The sequence below is a fragment of the Setaria viridis genome, chromosome 7 (genome assembly GCF_005286985.2).
Source record: "Setaria viridis chromosome 7, Setaria_viridis_v4.0, whole genome shotgun sequence".
In the NCBI taxonomy this organism is placed as follows: domain Eukaryota; kingdom Viridiplantae; phylum Streptophyta; class Magnoliopsida; order Poales; family Poaceae; genus Setaria; species Setaria viridis.
In genome coordinates this window covers 19,115,682-19,133,431 of record NC_048269.2, presented here as the reverse complement: position 1 = coordinate 19,133,431, position 17,750 = coordinate 19,115,682, and the positions used below count along the sequence as shown (strand labels likewise).

General features: G+C 43.5%; 4 protein-coding genes and 1 non-coding gene across 11 annotated transcripts; all 5 read left to right on the top strand.

The window, feature by feature from the left end:
- Nucleotides 1–45: 45 nt before the first annotated feature.
- LOC117866039 (U1 spliceosomal RNA) lies at nt 46–205 on the top strand. Its single transcript, XR_004642738.1, has one exon. It is a non-coding gene; the product is annotated as a U1 spliceosomal RNA (small nuclear RNA).
- Nucleotides 206–503: 298 nt separating this feature from the next.
- LOC117864980 (protein SET DOMAIN GROUP 41) lies at nt 504–7,485 on the top strand. 7 transcript variants are annotated; one of them, XR_004642416.2, is made up of 9 exons: nt 504–662; nt 1,159–1,958; nt 2,352–2,391; nt 2,468–2,568; nt 3,777–3,875; nt 4,241–5,135; nt 6,352–6,480; nt 7,117–7,222; nt 7,344–7,485. XR_004642416.2 is itself a non-coding variant. In XM_034749040.2 (7 exons), the coding sequence occupies exons 2-7, from the start codon at nt 1,194–1,196 to the stop codon at nt 6,396–6,398; spliced, it is 1,947 nt and encodes a 648-aa protein (XP_034604931.1). In that variant the 5' UTR covers nt 504–662; nt 1,159–1,193; the 3' UTR covers nt 6,399–7,253. The 7 variants fall into 7 exon arrangements, 3 of the variants coding, with proteins under 3 accessions (XP_034604931.1, XP_034604933.1, XP_072151178.1); XR_004642414.2 differs by having other exon boundaries at nt 6,352–7,222; XR_004642413.2 differs by lacking the exon at nt 7,117–7,222 and having other exon boundaries at nt 7,344–7,483.
- Nucleotides 7,486–7,639: 154 nt separating this feature from the next.
- On the top strand, nt 7,640–8,568 carry LOC117864703 (uncharacterized). Its single transcript, XM_034748814.2, has one exon. It carries the CDS (start codon nt 7,642–7,644, stop codon nt 8,242–8,244), a length of 603 nt encoding a protein of 200 aa, XP_034604705.1. The 5' UTR covers nt 7,640–7,641; the 3' UTR covers nt 8,245–8,568.
- A 3,435-nt stretch (nt 8,569–12,003) lies between these two features.
- On the top strand, nt 12,004–13,229 carry LOC117865640 (uncharacterized). The gene is made up of 2 exons (XM_034749867.2): nt 12,004–12,609; nt 12,717–13,229. Exons 1-2 carry the CDS (start codon nt 12,103–12,105, stop codon nt 12,927–12,929), a joined length of 720 nt encoding a protein of 239 aa, XP_034605758.1. The 5' UTR covers nt 12,004–12,102; the 3' UTR covers nt 12,930–13,229.
- A 2,811-nt stretch (nt 13,230–16,040) lies between these two features.
- Nucleotides 16,041–16,823, top strand: LOC117862704 (abscisic stress-ripening protein 3). Its single transcript, XM_034746204.2, has 2 exons — nt 16,041–16,286; nt 16,386–16,823. The coding sequence occupies exons 1-2, from the start codon at nt 16,134–16,136 to the stop codon at nt 16,536–16,538; spliced, it is 306 nt and encodes a 101-aa protein (XP_034602095.1). The 5' UTR covers nt 16,041–16,133; the 3' UTR covers nt 16,539–16,823.
- Nucleotides 16,824–17,750: the final 927 nt, after the last annotated feature.

Sequence of the window (17,750 nt, the reverse complement as noted above, 5' to 3'; positions counted from 1 at the left end):
AGATGCTGGGGAGCAATAAAGCAATACCAAGGGGCACCTTCAAACTCACTTACCTGGACGGGGTCGATAGCCGATCAAGAAGAGCTATGGCCTAAATCAATGGCCTCCATTGCACTTGGGAGGAGCATTGGCTTACCATCTTCCTAAACGGGAGAGTGGACGTCATAATTTGTGGAAGAGGGGGTACGCGTTCGCGCGGCCCTTGCCAAATTAATGTCAATATTCTAAAGTAACATGTGTTTATATTTATATATTATATATGTCAAATTTTGATTTGAATTTGCTGCGCATTTGTGTTTTTGAATTTAGACATCTCGTTAGTGTTGTGGCTGCGAGGATCACATCCAGCCCAGATCATGGTCGGGCTCGGGCTCGTCGGGCCTAGTTTACCCATGACCAGAACTAGATGGGCCGTACAAATAATAGAAATTAGACTGGCTGTGGCCCAGCTTCTCTGAAATTTAGATGGGCTGTGGCCCAGCTTCTCTCGCGGCCCATCTTCTCTCGTCTCCGTCTCTCCAACGAGACTGCTAGTCTGCGGCCGACAAGGGGGTTGCGGCCGCCGCTACCTTGGTCCCTCTCCTCTCTCCTCTACACATCCTGACATCCGCCTCCGTCGCAGACTCGTCCGTGGACGGTGCTGGTGCTGCGTTCGATCAAAGGCAAGTAGAGCCTCTCCCAAGTTAGTTAGGGAAAGGGTTTGGTGTTTCTAGACCTAAGTTAGTTAGCGACGCCATTGGTGGATTGGGACAAAAATCAGCTGTGCATTTATCAGTTTTTGGTACACAACCGCTGCTTATAGATGCTGTAGTGGTTTGCCTGATCTAGTTTGCTTCAGTTCCTCTTTCGCTGAATCTATGGATTTTGGAGGAAAAAAGTTGGAATTTATTTTACGCGTGTTTGGGGTGGTTGTAGCATCACTGCATCAGTTAGCGTAGTTAGCTTACTTTTGGATCAAGACATCAAGTAGTTCACTTTTGATAAGCATTGGGCTATCTTCTCAAGTTGTTGGGCCTGAATTAAGTCTGATAAGCGTGAGTGCACAAGATTGATGTTCAGGTGGAAACAACTTACTTCAAAGGAGAAATAAAAAGAGAAATAAAGAAAATACCAAGTTCTGTTCTTTGTTTAAAGTTTTCATTTTTATGCTATTTGCAGACAGAACCTCGTAACAGGTCAGGAAGCTTCGAAGCATGGCAATGGAGATGAGGGCTCGGGAATCTGTAAACATGTCGGAGGACCTAACTGGGGCAATCGCACCATACGCCATCGCCCTACATGACGTGTTCCTCCACTCCCATTGCTCATCATGCTTCAGCGAATTACCGCCACAATCTCCCTGTGTCATGTCTTGCACTACATGCTGCTCTGTTCGATACTGCTGCTCAGAGTGCTTAAGCTCAGATTCACTGGTGCATTATTCTTCTGGTGAATGTTGCTTCTTTGTGGAGCACCTCAAGAGAGCCTCCCCTAACTATGTTACTGAAGGAACAAGTGATTTGCGTGCTGCACTCCGCCTTCTTTATGCGCTTGAGATGCACGGTCTTGTTTCATCTGATCAAATCAACCGCTTCAGTAGAATTGGTGGACTTTCAGCAAGTGGAATTGAAGAAGCTCTGGAGGAAGGGGAACAGATTGCTGAGAGGATATTGGAGGGGAGCTTATTGATGTCATCTGCTAGAAAATCAAGGGCAGAGACTTATGTTAGCTTCTCCGATGGGCTTAAAGTTGAGAGGATGGCATTATGGGCAGTGATTACAAATAGTGTTGAGGTACAGCTTAGTGAAGGGATGGCAATGGGAATTTCTGTGTATGGCCCAAGTTTCTCATGGTTCAACCATAGCTGCTTTCCCAATGCTTCGTACCGGTTTGTATTGGCTCCAAAGAATGAAGACTGTATTTCACACAAATCAAAATCATGGGCAGTCCCTGCTAGCAAAGGAGTTGCAGCTGATGTGGTAAAGGAAACTGATTACCATTTTGTTTAGTACCTGATGAACTTTTGCTTGCATCATATACTAAGAGAATATAATCGAATGCTTATACTCAGGTCACTCATCACTGTAAGTGTCCTTTTGGACATGGATCCCTTACACACCTTTGGCCATCAGTCTGTTGTAATATATTCATAAAGCCAGATAAAATAAAGTATCGTGAAAGTATCTTTTGAGTAAGATCTAATTCTGTTATTTTTGTTCGTTAGATCCAAGTATTTGCAAAGATACTAATTATATGAAAATTGAATAGTTTGGCTGCATGGTTTCTAGCTTCTAGGAAAGCACTTATTTTCTTTACTTGAGCTATTACTTTATTATTGTACATTGAATCATTGCGTTTGTTATTGGTTCCAGTGGCATACTTGGCAGTATGAGGAAGCAAATTCTACCAAAGGTATTTCATTATTTTTGACTATGTTGCAATATATGAATGCATCATTCTAAACTTTTTCTCACTAATTATTTCCTAGCACTCTGCAAATATGGTCCCAGAGTTGTTGTTCGTTGCACAAAACCAATTATCAAGGGAGATGAAGTTTGCATAACATACATTGATCTTCTCCAGACCAAGGTACTTTTTGTCGAATTTTGCTGAACCCATATTTGCAATTTACCAACACATTAAGTCAGTCACTATCATATATTCAGGATCAAATATTAGATGAACATACATTATTCTTTTGAAGAATTTAATCAAGGTTAACTTGTGCAATGCATTGTAATGTGTGCTATTTGGGTGACTTTTAGTTGCACCGGTATTTAGTTTCTTAGATGGCCATACATTATTCTTTTTGTGCTTAATTTTAGAACGTTGGTGGCCCGTAACTAATTCATTTTGATATGGTGACTGCTGTTATTCCATGTTTAACAAAATTATCAAGGGTAAATATCAGATGGACAGGAGTATATTGGTGAACACATGCACAAACTCAATAATGTTTCTTGAACCTAATCTGAGAGGCCTACATGGGAGGTGGAAGTTCTCTTATCCCTTTTGGGCTAACATAGGGCCCAATTAGATTGTCCAATTAAAAGGTGGACAAGGGGATGGGGTGATTTCCACCTGTCACTTGGGCCATTCAGATTGGATCCGAGGGAGGAGATTTAGTTTGTGCATATGTTCACCGGTATTACTCTTGTGCACCTGATATTTCACCAATTCAAGCATATAACACTATTACTCAATTTTGTTATTGTGGTTTCTTGTGAGCCACTGTTGTTAATATTCGATATGGCGCTCTTATTAGTCATGCACTGCTGATGCAAAAGATATATATTGACTTGAACAATCATACCTGCTTACTAATGTATTCTGCATTTGCAAATTCTCATGTCATGTTAAACTTTGTTGCATACTAGTTTAAGCATTTTTCCCAGATTCGTCTTTAACTTCATAGCAGTCACTTCGGCCTGCTATGTGGTGTAAAACTTAATGTTTCTTTGCATCTGTTCTATAAAGACAAGGCTTTTGCGTGTGCAAAAACAAAGTTGTCGATTTGTCTTCAAATTCTCCCCACTTTCACAGAGGAAAACAAAATTTGGGCTAGCCTTTTTTCTTTTGATGTTTTGGTGTATGCTGGCATACACATCACTAGTGTTTTCCACTAATGATTAGTTAATGCATATTAATTGTTTTAGTAAAGCTTGGTTAAAATTATCAGTAGTTACCAATCCGAGGTCCAACATACAATGTCAATAAAGAGGAAAAGAAGTTTTTCTACTGGTTGCATTTCATTCTTTATTCACTTATCTTGTCATGCTCATAACATCTCTTTCCAGGAAGCAAGGCATTCGGATCTGTGGTTAAAGTATAAATTCATTTGTTCTTGCAATCGTTGTATAGCATCACCAGAACCTTATGTGGATCTTATTTTGAATGTAAGAATGCAATCTGGGATAAAATATTCTCATAATTTATTTGCAATTTTTCATGTGCTTCCTTTATTGTTGGCACTATGTTCACAAGCAATTAAAACTTTCCAATCACATTGTCATGGAGTGTTATGGAAACTGTTAGCAAACTGCCATTGAATTCCATAGCTTGGCTGCTGTGTTGTAAATTTCTCTGAAAATAGTTAATAATACTTTCACCAGTTAGTGACACCAATGTTTTATTTAGCCCATTTTATACTTTTACTAGAATTTTTAGCTTATTGCACATGTTCCTAGTTGTCAACACTTACACTTTTTGCCAAAAAAAAAACAAACTGTCTTGACCACTTCTCTCCATGACTATCTATCAGTGTGATGCTAGGGACTTAAATAAACCAGAGGATGCTGTTGCAGCTCCAACAGTTGAGGATTTGGATGATGACTTGCAACAAGCAATATCTGAATACTCATTGGGTGATGATGCCAAAGCTTGTTGTGATATGATTGAAAGCATGCTTTCTGAAAACTTAATGAGAGATTTGCAGAAAGGGGAACTTCGAGGGAGAAAACATATACTGCACCCTCTTCACCATCTCTGTTTCACTGCTTACATGACACTTGCCTCTGCTTACCGGTTTCGTGCCCTAAGTTTAAAAACAGGCAGTTTGCATGGAGAAAAAAGTGATGATCTTATTAGAATGGCCAAAGCTGCAGCAGCTTATTCATTAGTACTTGCTGGAGCTACGAACCATCTGTTCTTATCTGAATGTTCCTTTATGATGCCACTGTCGCATTTTTTAATAGGTGCTGGGCAGTCATTGTTTTTTCTTGTTCAATCTATGAAGGGAGAGATGAGGCAGTATTTATCTGCGGCTAAGTTCACCTTTCCTTCATGTCCAGAAAGTTCTGCAAAACATGATTTAGTGAAGTATAATGAGTTCAGATCAACTTGTGAAGGGTTTGGCAAACAAATGCTATCTTTGTCGTTTCATTGCTGGTCATTTCTAGTCCAAGGTTTACCCTGCCTGGAAAAGATCAAGAATCCTATAGATTTCAGTTGGCTTGGAACATCAATACACCAGCCTCTCCTTCCGGAGGAAAATTATGCCAATCTTTCTGCACATGATCCTACATCTTTCACAAAGGAACAGAAAGAGTGCATTTTTAGTTTGGCTATTTGTTGTGTCACCTATTGCAAATATCTCACTAGTATATGCTATGGCCCGCAACATTATCTGGCAGACCTTGCTAAAGATATACTTGAAGGTATTGATTTACACATGACTTGTCTTTGTTGGCATAGTTCTGTTCTTGTAAAGTGTGTAGTCATTATCTGCCATAGTTTGATGTTTGATATGCTCTGCTTCAAGTATCAATGGTTGTTGATCTTAGTTTCTAGATGGTTTATGGTTAATCCCATTGTTTCTTTTAACAAAAGCTCAGTCTATCTGTAATATACTTTTTCCCACTGGGAAGTTGGGTCATTTACATTGTACCATTCTCTTTGTTCTAATGAAGAAAAGCCGCTAAAGATGGGTTTCATAGGAGCAGATAACATCATACTTCTGTGGTTTCGCTTTGCTTAACATTTGTCCTTTGATATATCTATGTAGCAGTTTATCTGAAAGTGGGCTCTGAGACTGTCTGAAACTAATTAGGTTATCATTCCATAATGGTCGATCCTTGGTTCAGTTTTACATTTATTTTCTCATTATGTAAAAAGGATGCATATGCTTTCTGGTTAGGATGCAAATTCTTCTTGTTATGAATGGAATCATTATGAAGCTGGGCCATGACAGTTTTAACAAAGGTGCAAAATATTTTGTTTAAACATCTAGAAAAAGCTAGCTATTTGTGTCTGGAAGATACTCTCAAATCATTGTGATACAATTATACATGTTGCATGTCTTTGGCTGCTCATGAAGAATGGTGTAGCCTAGCTATAATTCAAGAGTTTTTTTTTACAAGACTGTAGTGACGGAAAATAATTAGCATTACTTTTGGGCAATTATGTCTTGGTTCAATGAACTGAAAACAAATAGCTCTGCTTGTTTGATGAAGGACAGGATTCCTTCTCTGTGGATGGGATTTTCAGGGTTGGGTGGGATGGTGGGTTTGCAAAACTGGACCTGATAGAAAGCATTTCCTCATCCTGGCAACTCTATCTACAAGTAAAAGCAAAAATTATGTTTCATACTTAAGTCACATGCTGACAGTTCCATGCTTTGAATAAAACAAAGACATCTCATTCAACTCCACTAGACAAAATGATCTCATTCATACTTGCAAATTGTAACACCCTCAGAGGCTCAGACCCTTACAGATGAATGAAAATTGTGGGTTTTCTAATTTCTAGTGAGTTGTATGATTGTGTATTATCTTTCGCTTCTTTGTTTTTCCTGATGTGAATTTTGGTCTGATCAGAATTTTCTTTCTTTTCTATTTGCAATTACCTTTTACCCAGATTTTGTCTTATCTACAGGGATCACCATTTTTCCAAGCGAACTGGAGAAATATGTAAACAAATGAATGGCTAATTTCAGGCCTTGCAATTGCTCCTTTATCTTTATAGTTACTCATTTTCAGATCAACTATGTCAAGTTACTTAAAGGTAAGTAGGCAATTCAGAACTCAACTGTACCTGCAAGCCTCTAACTGCATGTTTTATGCAGCCAACTACAAACGTTCCAACCCTTTTCACTGAGAAACAGATGTTTGCTATAGCAAGTTGAATTGGTGTATTAATTATCAGAATAGTAGTGACAGGTTCTGGTGACAAATAATTGTAGGAATATGCTTTAGTATTTTTCTTTGCTTGTATTGCTGCTAGACGCTGCTAACCCTGACCTGACCACTAGCAAATTAAACATCATTAATGGGCTGGCCTACCTATTCACAGTTGGGGCCTATTTATTTTAAGCTAGTGGTTATGATAAAAAACTAGAAAAAATCCTGTTCAGATCTTGGTTTTGGATGCAACGTTGCACCATGCTGCAAAACCTCTAGATGGTATTCAGCATTTTGTGCTATTTTCATCTCATAACATGGTTCTGTTATATGAGTGGTGCATAGTTTCCTTGTTTTTATGACTCTTTAAGTTTTCACAGTTAACACTGTGTTGTCCTAATGACATGATTCGTAGAATTATGGACATATTTTATTGTTGTGAAACTATAAAAACCTGCTGATTAATTTGTGTTCAAATCCTAAATGTTTTTTCTAATTTGAATTAAGTAATTTCTTACAGCTGTATCCACTTGTGCAAGATGTGAGTATCCATTGGTCTATTCGGGATATTCTTATTTACTGATCAACTAACATAGATTTGATACTCATATAGATGTGGAAACAGAGTAAGTTCAGTTGGTGTTTAAGAAAAGATGTGATATTCCATGTGTGTTTCCGTCAGACAACATTTATACGTGGTTTGGCTTACATAAAAAACACTTATGTGGTGCATTGGCTATCTTTCAGGGTTGAAACGTATTGATGGATCAAAATCCTTTTTCTCTTTGCGGTCATATGGCATTGCTCCAGGTCCAGTTGTCTTTTCTCGAGGAGCACAGAAAGATCTCCACCTAGACAACAAATGAGCTGCTTTCACCGTTTAATGTCCATCATATTAGCCACCCGTATTTCAGATTGCTATTGATGCTTTCAAACCTCCTGTGTATCTAGTTCTCTGCTATAAATACCTACTACCCCATGCTCCATGGATGCACAGAACTGAGCATACAATTTATTTTTGTGATATTTTACTTCACAACTTAAAATGGCTGATGAGTATGATCGCAGCAGCTACAGAAGCACCAGTGTTGACGAAGGTGGCTACAGCAAGTCCAGCACCAACGACTACGGTAACGCTGGTGGCTACAACAAGTCCAGCACCGATGACTACGGTAGCGGGGGTGGCGGCTACAAGTCCAGCACGGACGACTACAGTAGCGGGGGTGGCTACAACAAGTCCAGCACCGACGACTACAGAAACGATGGTGGCTACAAGTCCAATGACCTAAGCAGCGACTACAACAAATCTGGCACCGATGACTACAGTGGCAGTGGTGGATACAGCAAGTCCACCACCAGCGACGAATACAAGAAGCCAAGCTCTGACGACTATGATGGTGGCTACAAGAACTCCAGCACTGATGGCTACGGCGGCAGCGGCTACAACAAGTCGAGCACCGACGACTATGGCAGCGGTAAGAACACCTCCAACACTGACGACTATGGCAGCGGTGGCTACAACAAGTCTAGCACGGACAACTATGACGGAGGCTACAACAAGTCCAGCGGCGATGACTATGGCCGCAGCAGCAAGTCAGGAACCGATGACTACAGCGGAGGCTACAACAAGTCCGGCTCCGATGAGTAGGTCGGGCAGGAACAACACCGACGACTACTAGAAGCTTCCAAGGAAAGGAATAAGTGTGTTGTCGATCGAGATCATACATATCTGAGTATTACCGCTTCATTGTCTGCAGAATGGGATTGTATGTGCTGTATGCATAGTTGATCCCATCTTGAAGTCTTTACTATGGAGGTGATTCTCAGTGTTATATGCTCGGGCCTGGGGTGTGTATATCTGTAGTAGTCTACGTCTTGCACAGCCGTGCTTTGGCATGCGCAATATGTAATCCTGCTTTGTCTGTACGTGCGTAAATATACATTAATACTAAAGTTTGCTATGCTTGTATAAGTGTTCCTGGTATGTCAACCAAATTTGGAGTCACACTCTGATGTGGACAAATGAACACTGGCATCAGACTTATAATAACTCCGCAAATTGTGTCCTCCGATGGCAGCTGCCATTCTTACTCTGATGCTCACATCCAACCACTGCAGTTACTCAGAGCGTCAAGATCGCCAGTTCTGTGGGCGTGTATGTGTCGAGCTAGTTATGTTCGGTTAAATATGGGATAGTTATGTTTGGTTAAATATGGGATGGTAATGGTTGAACGTAATAATCATAGCTTTGAAACTACTCACTCCATCTTATCTTAATTTGTAGGTCGTTTTGATATTTTTAAGTTTATACTTCCTTCATTTTCATTTCAAATGTATCTGGACATATTGTATGTGTGGCTAGTGTAACACGAGGAACAGTATCGCTCCTAAAAAATCACGAAAATAAGGACCATCCCATCCATTGATGGGTATGTGGTTCGTCGTTGAACGTCGTCGTGTATCCACCGTCGATTGTCGGTACGAGCAAATAATGCAGCTGAACCGAAGGGGTTCAGATCACTGAAAGCGCCTTAACTCACTGAAAGCGGTTGCTTTGTCGAGAACGGCCGCGAGCTGCTGGCAGAGCAAGTCGACGCTAGTCGACGTAATAGCCACGTAGGACCGCACCGTAGAGACAAGGGACAGTTGGCGTATTCCTCCAGCAGACAAGTGCGTTCAGATCAGCAAGCGCTGCTACACGACCACACACGGACACGGCGCCGCACGCGGCTTGCCGACACTGCGCGCGAGCTGGGCCGGCGCCCGGCGACTGCCCCGGCCGACACGGCGCTTGACACCACGCAACCGACGGGCGCGGTCGCATTAACTCGCCGCGCCGGCCGTGCTAGCCGCCCACGGGGCAACCGTCCACTTCGGCCACGGCGGCGGGGGACGGGGCCGGGGCCGGGGGCGCCATCGATCATCGGCTCCATCCAGATAGCGCCGGCCGAACACTTGCTCTGCAACTTGCAGGGGAACCTCGCGCCAAGACAGAGCACGACGCGTGACCCTGCTGCTGAACGAATGGCCCTCGTTTTCCCTCATATCTTTTTTTTAATAAACTTTCCCTCATGTCCTCTCTCAAAACAATAATGCAATCTCTCTCAAAAAAAACAATAATGCAATCTCACACAGAAGATCTCTCGCTCCAGATCGGACGCGGAGACGCCGCTGGTTCCTAGCCGCGTATACTTGCCAGGTCGAGCATGCAAGTTGGCCGGCCTGCCGGCATCGAGGTCGATCCGACTTGGACACAGGCAGATGATGGACTCGACCGCGAAGCTGTCTTTCCCATCGGCCATGAGGTTCTTCTCCCCTCATCCGCCTCCGTCGACCTCTGCCGACAACCGGTCACGTAAGGTTTTTGGCAAGCGGTAGTAGCATAGCATACGCACGTGTAGAGCTACGGTACGCAGGCCGTCTGATTGCTGGGAGTGCGATCGTCGATGAATGAAAAGGCGCCACTTGGAAGAGACAACATGCTCTACTGAGCCATGGTCCATGGACGACGACGACGACGACACCTTAGCTATCACAGGGTACCACGTGGTTTCTACGATTGTTTCAGTTGAGTAACGACAGTTTATACAGTTATACAACACATGGCGTGCTAGCGTCCAGAACAAATAAGACCGTTTTGGGGGTCCAGAAATTAGTCTTAACCTTAATCAGGTAAAGGTTTTCATAAGAAAAAATCAGGTAAAGGTTGGGGCTCCGGTGCGATAACGTGGCCCTGCCTCCATCTACCCGATCGACTCGATTGAGGAATATCTAGTCATTTCACATGATCCGGGCGTGATAAACGATGTCTTTTAATCTGCGCTGTCGGTGCAGAAGCTCCGATCCAGGGACTCGTAGTAGGCGAGGCATATTCTCCTTTTCTTTTTCTTTTTTTTTTTTGCTCTCTACACTGAAACAAACAACACTTATTTTGCTATGTAGTAATAAGTAGAGTATTATGGAACACACAACACAATCAATTATGTATTTTGTTCTAAAAGACAGACGACCTGGATTGTGGGCTTAAGGCTTATGGCATGAAATCCAAGAGCTAGATAGGCAGGGTTTTGTAATTTATTCTTTTTCATATTCTTCTTCACTGAACACTCCTGTTTTTACCTTGTCTGGTTGTAGTATTCCAAGTTGGCAGACGATGTATGGTAACCATCTCAGGAACTGTAATCCTGGTCATAGTATAATCAATAAAACCTCTTGAGATTTGCCCTAAAGAAAGATGCAACGTAACACGATTCTGCATCTCGTTCTGTATTCTTAAAGACTGAAACACAAAATAGTCCACTCGTCACAGTCAAGTTAGGGGATGCGTCACATGCATGTCTGCAACCTCTAGGTCGTCAAAGTATGCATGTAAAAGAAGTCTGCCAAGTTCATCTAATTAAAGCCGTGTGGCGAGGAAAAACAACATCACAACTTATTAGTCATGCCTAATTAAGGGAATCTTATCACCACTCTAGTGTACGTCTATGACATGTGAGACCTACGCCTACATGGGAACAAATTTGGCATACTAAACCGTGGCTAGAACAATACCCTTACCTAGAGATGCCCAAGAAATTATAGTGCCAAGCTGGCTATCTTCAGCATGCAAACATGCCCGTGCTCTGTTGACACGACCTTGAATCTCCTTTCTCAAAGGAGGAACTCATAGATGCTATCCCACACGATGAGGTGTACGTGACTTCAGACAACAGCAATTTCACTCAACCAATACTAGTAATACTAGTAGTCTAATGCGGGCACAGATACACAAGGCGCGTTCACATTTCAGATAAAGTAAAGAACTTTGGGTGCAGAACTTAGTCTCGTTCAGGTAACGAACGGTGTGATGACTTACAGATCCACCGGTCTCGTTCAGAACTTAGTCCCAATGCGATGATGTGAATAGACAAATTTTATCTAGTTATTTCACTTTATCAGAGCGCGGAAATGCCAGAGCAAATTGGACGAGAGTGACTTTGTTCTGATTTATGAAAAATTTAGCTGTTGGAAAATGCTATGCACTTCGAAAAATTCTCTTCCTGAACTTCTGGCTCATGTTTTGTTCTGTATTCTGAATTGAAACAAAACCATTTTTTCATGTTAATCCTGAATGGCATGGCATCCTGAGCAAGTAATCTCTGAGGCTCGGATTGATTCCGATTTCAGGGAATAAACCCTCATCCATCCATTATTAGTCGTGGCCCAACCAGATGATGTCGACCTGCAAGCAACTAGCCAACTAGTTCCTGTCTGCAAAAAATATCTGCACTTCGAGATTAAGCCAAATCAACTAGAATTCCCAACTACCTGTCAGATTTCAGTATTTCACTAAGACGTGTGCAGCGTATTAACCACGAGTCACGGCCCAGCTCGGAGATCGCCGCTCCCTTCTATAAATGCTTCGCCATTGCTGTGTACCTGGAGGCACAGCGCAACTGCAACCACAGCTTACTCTTCTGTACTGAAAACAAACTCCTGAACGTGACAAGTAACGAACGCGATCGAGATGGCTGACGAGTACGGCCGCAGCGGCTACGGCAGGTCCGGCGCCGGCGAAGACTACGAGGGCGGCGACGACTACGGCCGCGGCGAAGGCGGCTACAACAAGTCGGGCGGCGACGGCGGCTACGGCGACGGGTACAACAAGTCCGGCGGCGACGACTACGGCCGCAGCGGCGGCGACGGGTACACCGGCCGCCGCGGCGGCACGGACGACTACGAGGGCGGCTACAACAAGTCCGGCACCGACGACTACGGCCGCAGCGGCGCCGGCGGGTACAACAAGTCGGGCTCCGACGACTACAACAGCGGCGGCGGCGGGTACAACAGGTCCTCCGGCGACGACGAGTACAACAAAAAGTCCGGCGACGACGAGTACAACAAAAAGTCCGGCGACGATGAGTACGGCTCCTCCCGGGACGACTCGGAGACGTACAGGAAGGAGGAGAAGGAGCACAAGCACAAGGAGCACCTCGGCGAGATGGGCGCCCTCGCCGCCGGCGCCTTCGCCTTGGTCCGTCACGCACTTTAATCAGTTTTATTGGCAACTCTCGCACCGACGACATGTTTTTTTCTTCTTCTGACGATCGATGCATGCGTATCGATATCGTGTGGGTGCAGTACGAGAAGCACCAGGCGAAGAAGGACCCGGAGCACGCGCACCGGCACAAGATCGAGGAGGGCGTGGCGGCGGCGGCGGCGCTGGGCAGCGGCGGGTACGCGTTCCACGAGCACCACGGCAAAAAGGAGGCCAAGGAGGCCGCGGAGGACGCCGAGGAGGAGGAGGAGGACGGCCGCGGCGAGGGGAAGAAGAAGCACCACTTCTTCGGCTAGCTGATCGACGACGCTCCTGCAGCAGTGCCAGCAGTATGCTTTGCATGCAGCAGGGGAATAAATTGAAGAGCCGGGAGTTTAATTTCGCGCGTACGGCTCCGTGTGTCCGTGTGTGTGTGTATCGTGTGACTGTGGTTGCTGATGTGGCTGCATGCCGATGCTGTGGTGCATGCTGCCAGAGTGCGTTGGTGTGTCTGCATGTGCATTTCTCTACGTCGTTTTCTACGTGGTATGCATGTACGTGTTTTGCACTTGACTTTGTAACCGAGACTTCGGGAATAAAATGCTTCTTCATCCGTACATTTGATCATCAAACTGACACGTGTGCTGCCTAGCTACAGTTTCGCTTCTTATGACTTATGAGCTTGGGGCGATGTGTAAAATGACGCGGCAGATAATATAATAACGCCTTTTTTTTTAGCAAACAGCAAAGCAGTAATTTTAAGTGCAAAATGGAGAATTGAGGCCAATCCTGTGGGAGTGTTTATTTCTATGCATGTTGTCTGAAATTTAAGTGTGAAATGAATATGGACCACATTTTGATGGATTTTTTTTAGAAGAAAGTCCCGATACGTATTTTGAAGGAATTATAGCATGATAACCTCATACTTCAATTTTCTTTTGAGAGTCCCAATAAATCTCTCCTTGTATTTCCTACGCTTTGTCTTGCTAGTAAACTACTTGATTCCTCATGCTTCAGTTGGAGCGTACTTGCTAATTTCGTCCACGTTTGAGTCTTGTCATGCTAATAAACTACTTCATTCCTCGTGCATGAGTTAGAGCGTACCTTTGGAAAGAAAATGGACCAAAACTCATTTCATGATTCCATTTGGAAGATGCTAGTATGTTTATGTACCCAGTGCTTAAGCAGTGACGCCCCAGCCCGAAAGAGTTCTCAGCCCAACTCGCCACTCCCATACAGGCTCCGATATAGGATAGCATCCAGCCAGACTCCCCGTGGCAAAGAACCGAGCGGCCAAGCTTTCCTGTACGATCCGGCACACCCCGGCCGTCCTCAGGAGAACGTGAGCCCGCGAACGCGAACCTAACCGGCAGGTTGGCACGTCGTTTGCCTCCATGCGACCATGCCTTCCTTACCTGCTATGCTAAGGAACCTGGGAGATTTTCCATCCAACTAACCGATCCAAGACAATATTGCCACCCGGCGTCGCCGTCGTCCGACGCCGACGGCCACCGGTGCACCGCACGCAGAGCATTTAGACCGCCACCTGGCCGCAGCCACCTGTGGATTGGATTACCAAGTGTGTGGTGCTGACTAATCACACGCTGAAGAAGGGAAATGATAATAAAAAAAATCAACCATCAGGACCTACAAGTCATCAAGGAGTACGCCCATTGGCGTGCACCCTGCTCATCGTTGTCACCTCCCTGCTTGATTCAGGGGAGGATGATGAGCAGCGACCAACCACCTGCACAAGATCGGTCACGAGTTCCCGTCGTCCAAGTGTTCCCGTGGAAACACGACTGATGAGCTGGGCCAAGGCCAGCCAGCGATGCGGAATCGAAAGCCCATCGCGGTCGACGGGTCACCTGTTCGATCAAGGGCAGCATCGTACATTCGTACTCGAAAGGTGTTTTGTTTGCTCTCGCTTGCAGCTGCAGCGCTAATAGCGTTTATTACCCTACTGCTAATTAGGCTTCACGTCACTACATGAGAGAATCGAGCACAGTTTTTTTTTCCCTCAACATTTTAGTTTCAAGCTCGCCCACAACTTGGAAGCCGAACTCCTCCAAACTTTCACTTGACAGGCTCCAACGCGACCGCGTAAAAACATCACCAGTGCTCGAGAAAAAACAGTTTACCTTTTTTTTATGCAGGTTGTTTTTTGAAAATTAGCTTATTAACTGCGATTTTGATCCCTATTAGAGGAAACAAGGGAGAGATTATGCAGGTTGTTTGACAAGTAAGATGTTAGAGGTCATCGTCGGATATCTTTACTAAGAATGGATGGAGAAGTAATAATAGACTTAGCTTTTGATTTTCTCCTATCCACTACATATTTTTTCCTTCTTATTTGTAATCAGCCTGCAAAGCTGAAAAAATTAAGAAACTAGGCTATGTGCCATCGTAGAGGTTAGAGACAATTCCTTTTTCTAAAAAAAATGCACCGGGAACACTAAGGACAGGAGTGGAAGATCATAAATCATGTCCAACAACACAAATCACCATTGACAAAGAAGAATTTTGTAAATCACTTCTGGTGAGAAGTCTGAGAGCATTCAAACATCCGAAATATATGACATAGTCTTCTTGATAGAAAATGACGACTCCTTCGAAGTTATTTTCACCGATGTGCATGGTACTCCCTCCACGCACAAAATAAGTACTTTAAAGCTATTTTAACTTTGACCATGATACAAAAAATTATAAAAATTGATGATGTAACTAGATTTATCGTGAAACTAATTATTACATATGTGTATTACAATAGCTCCTTCTATTAGCGTGACATAGCTCTTTCTATTTAAAATAGTGTATTAGAGATGTGTATTCTATTGCGCAATTAGCGTGAAAATACAAGCCTTGGGATTCTCCAGGTCTGGATTCCCCTCTAGTTACTGCTCAAAATCATGCTCTCACTTGGTTTTAAGGCTTTCATGGCTGGCCTCTGCTTCTTAGTAGCTGACAGCTGGGCCCCACAAGTCTAAGTGGCTGACAACGGGACCTCACAGCTACCGAGACGAAAATGGTGTCCATGCAATCCCTCCCCCATCACCCTAACCAAACAACTACTCCTTCGTTTTAATTCATATACTTTATTATATACTTAGATATACCATATGTCTAGATGCATAGTAATATCTATATATCTAAAAAGACAAAACGACCTATAATTTCAGATGAAGGGAGTATTAGGATAGCATCTCATCCTCAAAAGAGGAATGGCCCTATCTCACTTCACCTTTGACTCCCAACCAAACATAAACGTGTAACTGGTGTGAAGTTTTTCCTTCCCGCTGTATATTCTTAGCTTCTGCACTCCCTCAAATGCCCTCTTACTAGAGGGATGGTGATTGATGAATAGTTGCAGGGGTAGTTATGTCATTGCATCATCCATTCCCACCCTATAAATGCTGGCCATTAGGCACCACAGTTTCTCCATCCAAGAAGCCGACGATCATCTCCCCCCTGATAACTTTGCAGAGAAACATATATTTGAATCTTTCTTTGACAAGCAAGTCATGGCCGAGGAGAAGCACCACCACCACCTGTTCCACCACCACAAGGAGGAGGAGAGCTCCGGCGAGGTCGACTACGAGAAGAAGGAGAAGCACCACAAGCACATGGAGCAGCTCGGCGGCCTTGGTGCCATTGCCGCCGGCGCATACGCTCTGGTCAGCAGTAATCCAATTAATTTCTTTGAACTGCATGTATATCCACGCATGATTCAGCTCTTGATTTGCATATGCATCTGTTCCTGCGTGTGACTGCAGCATGAGAAGCACAAGGCCAAGAAGGACCCCGAGAACGAGCACGGCCACCGGATCAAGGAGGAGGTGGCCGCCGTCGCCGCCGTGGGCTCCGCTGGCTACGCCTTCCACGAGCGCCACGAGAAGAAGGACGCCAAGAAGCACGGCCACAACTGAAACCATGTTCGCCCGAAGCATCTTATCGCCACTGCTTGATTCTTCTCTTTCGATTCGTGTGCGTCAGGTCTTGATTTGGACTGATATCTGCACCTAGGAACTCGATCTGGATCCTCGGTGTTCCCGTATCAACTGCAAATCAAGCCTTGAGTAATAAGCGTGCGCATCCGGCCGCCGCGCTTTATTTGCTTTGTGTTTCTGTACCGGATCATCTTATGTATATTTTTCTGTCGAGATGTTCTGATCTGTACTCGAATAATGTGAATTTACGTGGCTTGTACTGCACGGGTAAAATGGTTTAAGAGCACCCAAGTATTGGTTATTGTTTTGCACTAACTCTACATATAATAGTTACATAAATTTCATTGTAACCGTGAGAATAATATACTGAGATCGGTAGGGTTAAATTCTACACGAATTAAAAATCAAAAAGGAAAAATGAAAAGGATGAAAATGAAAACAACAACACACAAACTGGGCCAAAAGGAAAACCAAAGCCCAGGAACAAAAACAACCCAGCAACTTACAAACGTAGAAAAAAATAATAAACATTTTTTTATTATGAAAACAAAAAAGAGCAAACTAACTAGCCTAGATTAGCAGGCCCATGTCATGAAGCAACCAAAAACGCTTCCCAACAACCAAACGGTCAAAGAAAAGCACGGCTCAGTGCAATCAACAAAAAAATAATGGTCCTCCAAAAAAACAAAAAAAATAATAGCCAGCTTTTGTATATAAATCACCTAGGTATATTTTAGTAGCGATAATAAATTGATGATGCCATAAAAATTCTATTAATCTTTTTTCACATTTTCACTATGCCTTAAAGTCGTTTGCTATTGACTTAGTTTAGCTAAGATGAAGAGATCATGCACGATTGATTGTTTAACAAGCAAGCACAAGTTCTGGAAATGTTGGCGAATAGATCTAGTTTAGTTCATTAGGTTTTGATGTGGTTCAACTTGCGCTCGGATTTTTAGTCATCCACTCAGTACAGGTATATATATTATCTGAATTTATTTGAGGAGTTTAATGGCACTATTGATTCATTGGTAGTCAACGGAACCAAGTGCCTATCAATCTCAAGACATATCGGGAGGTTAGGGTGCGTATGTGTATGTGAGCACCTACTTCATTACCGTGTTTCGCCAAAAAATCTAATCTTATAATTAAGGAAAAAAGAACTTCTAAGAAAAAATATTTTGAAGAAAA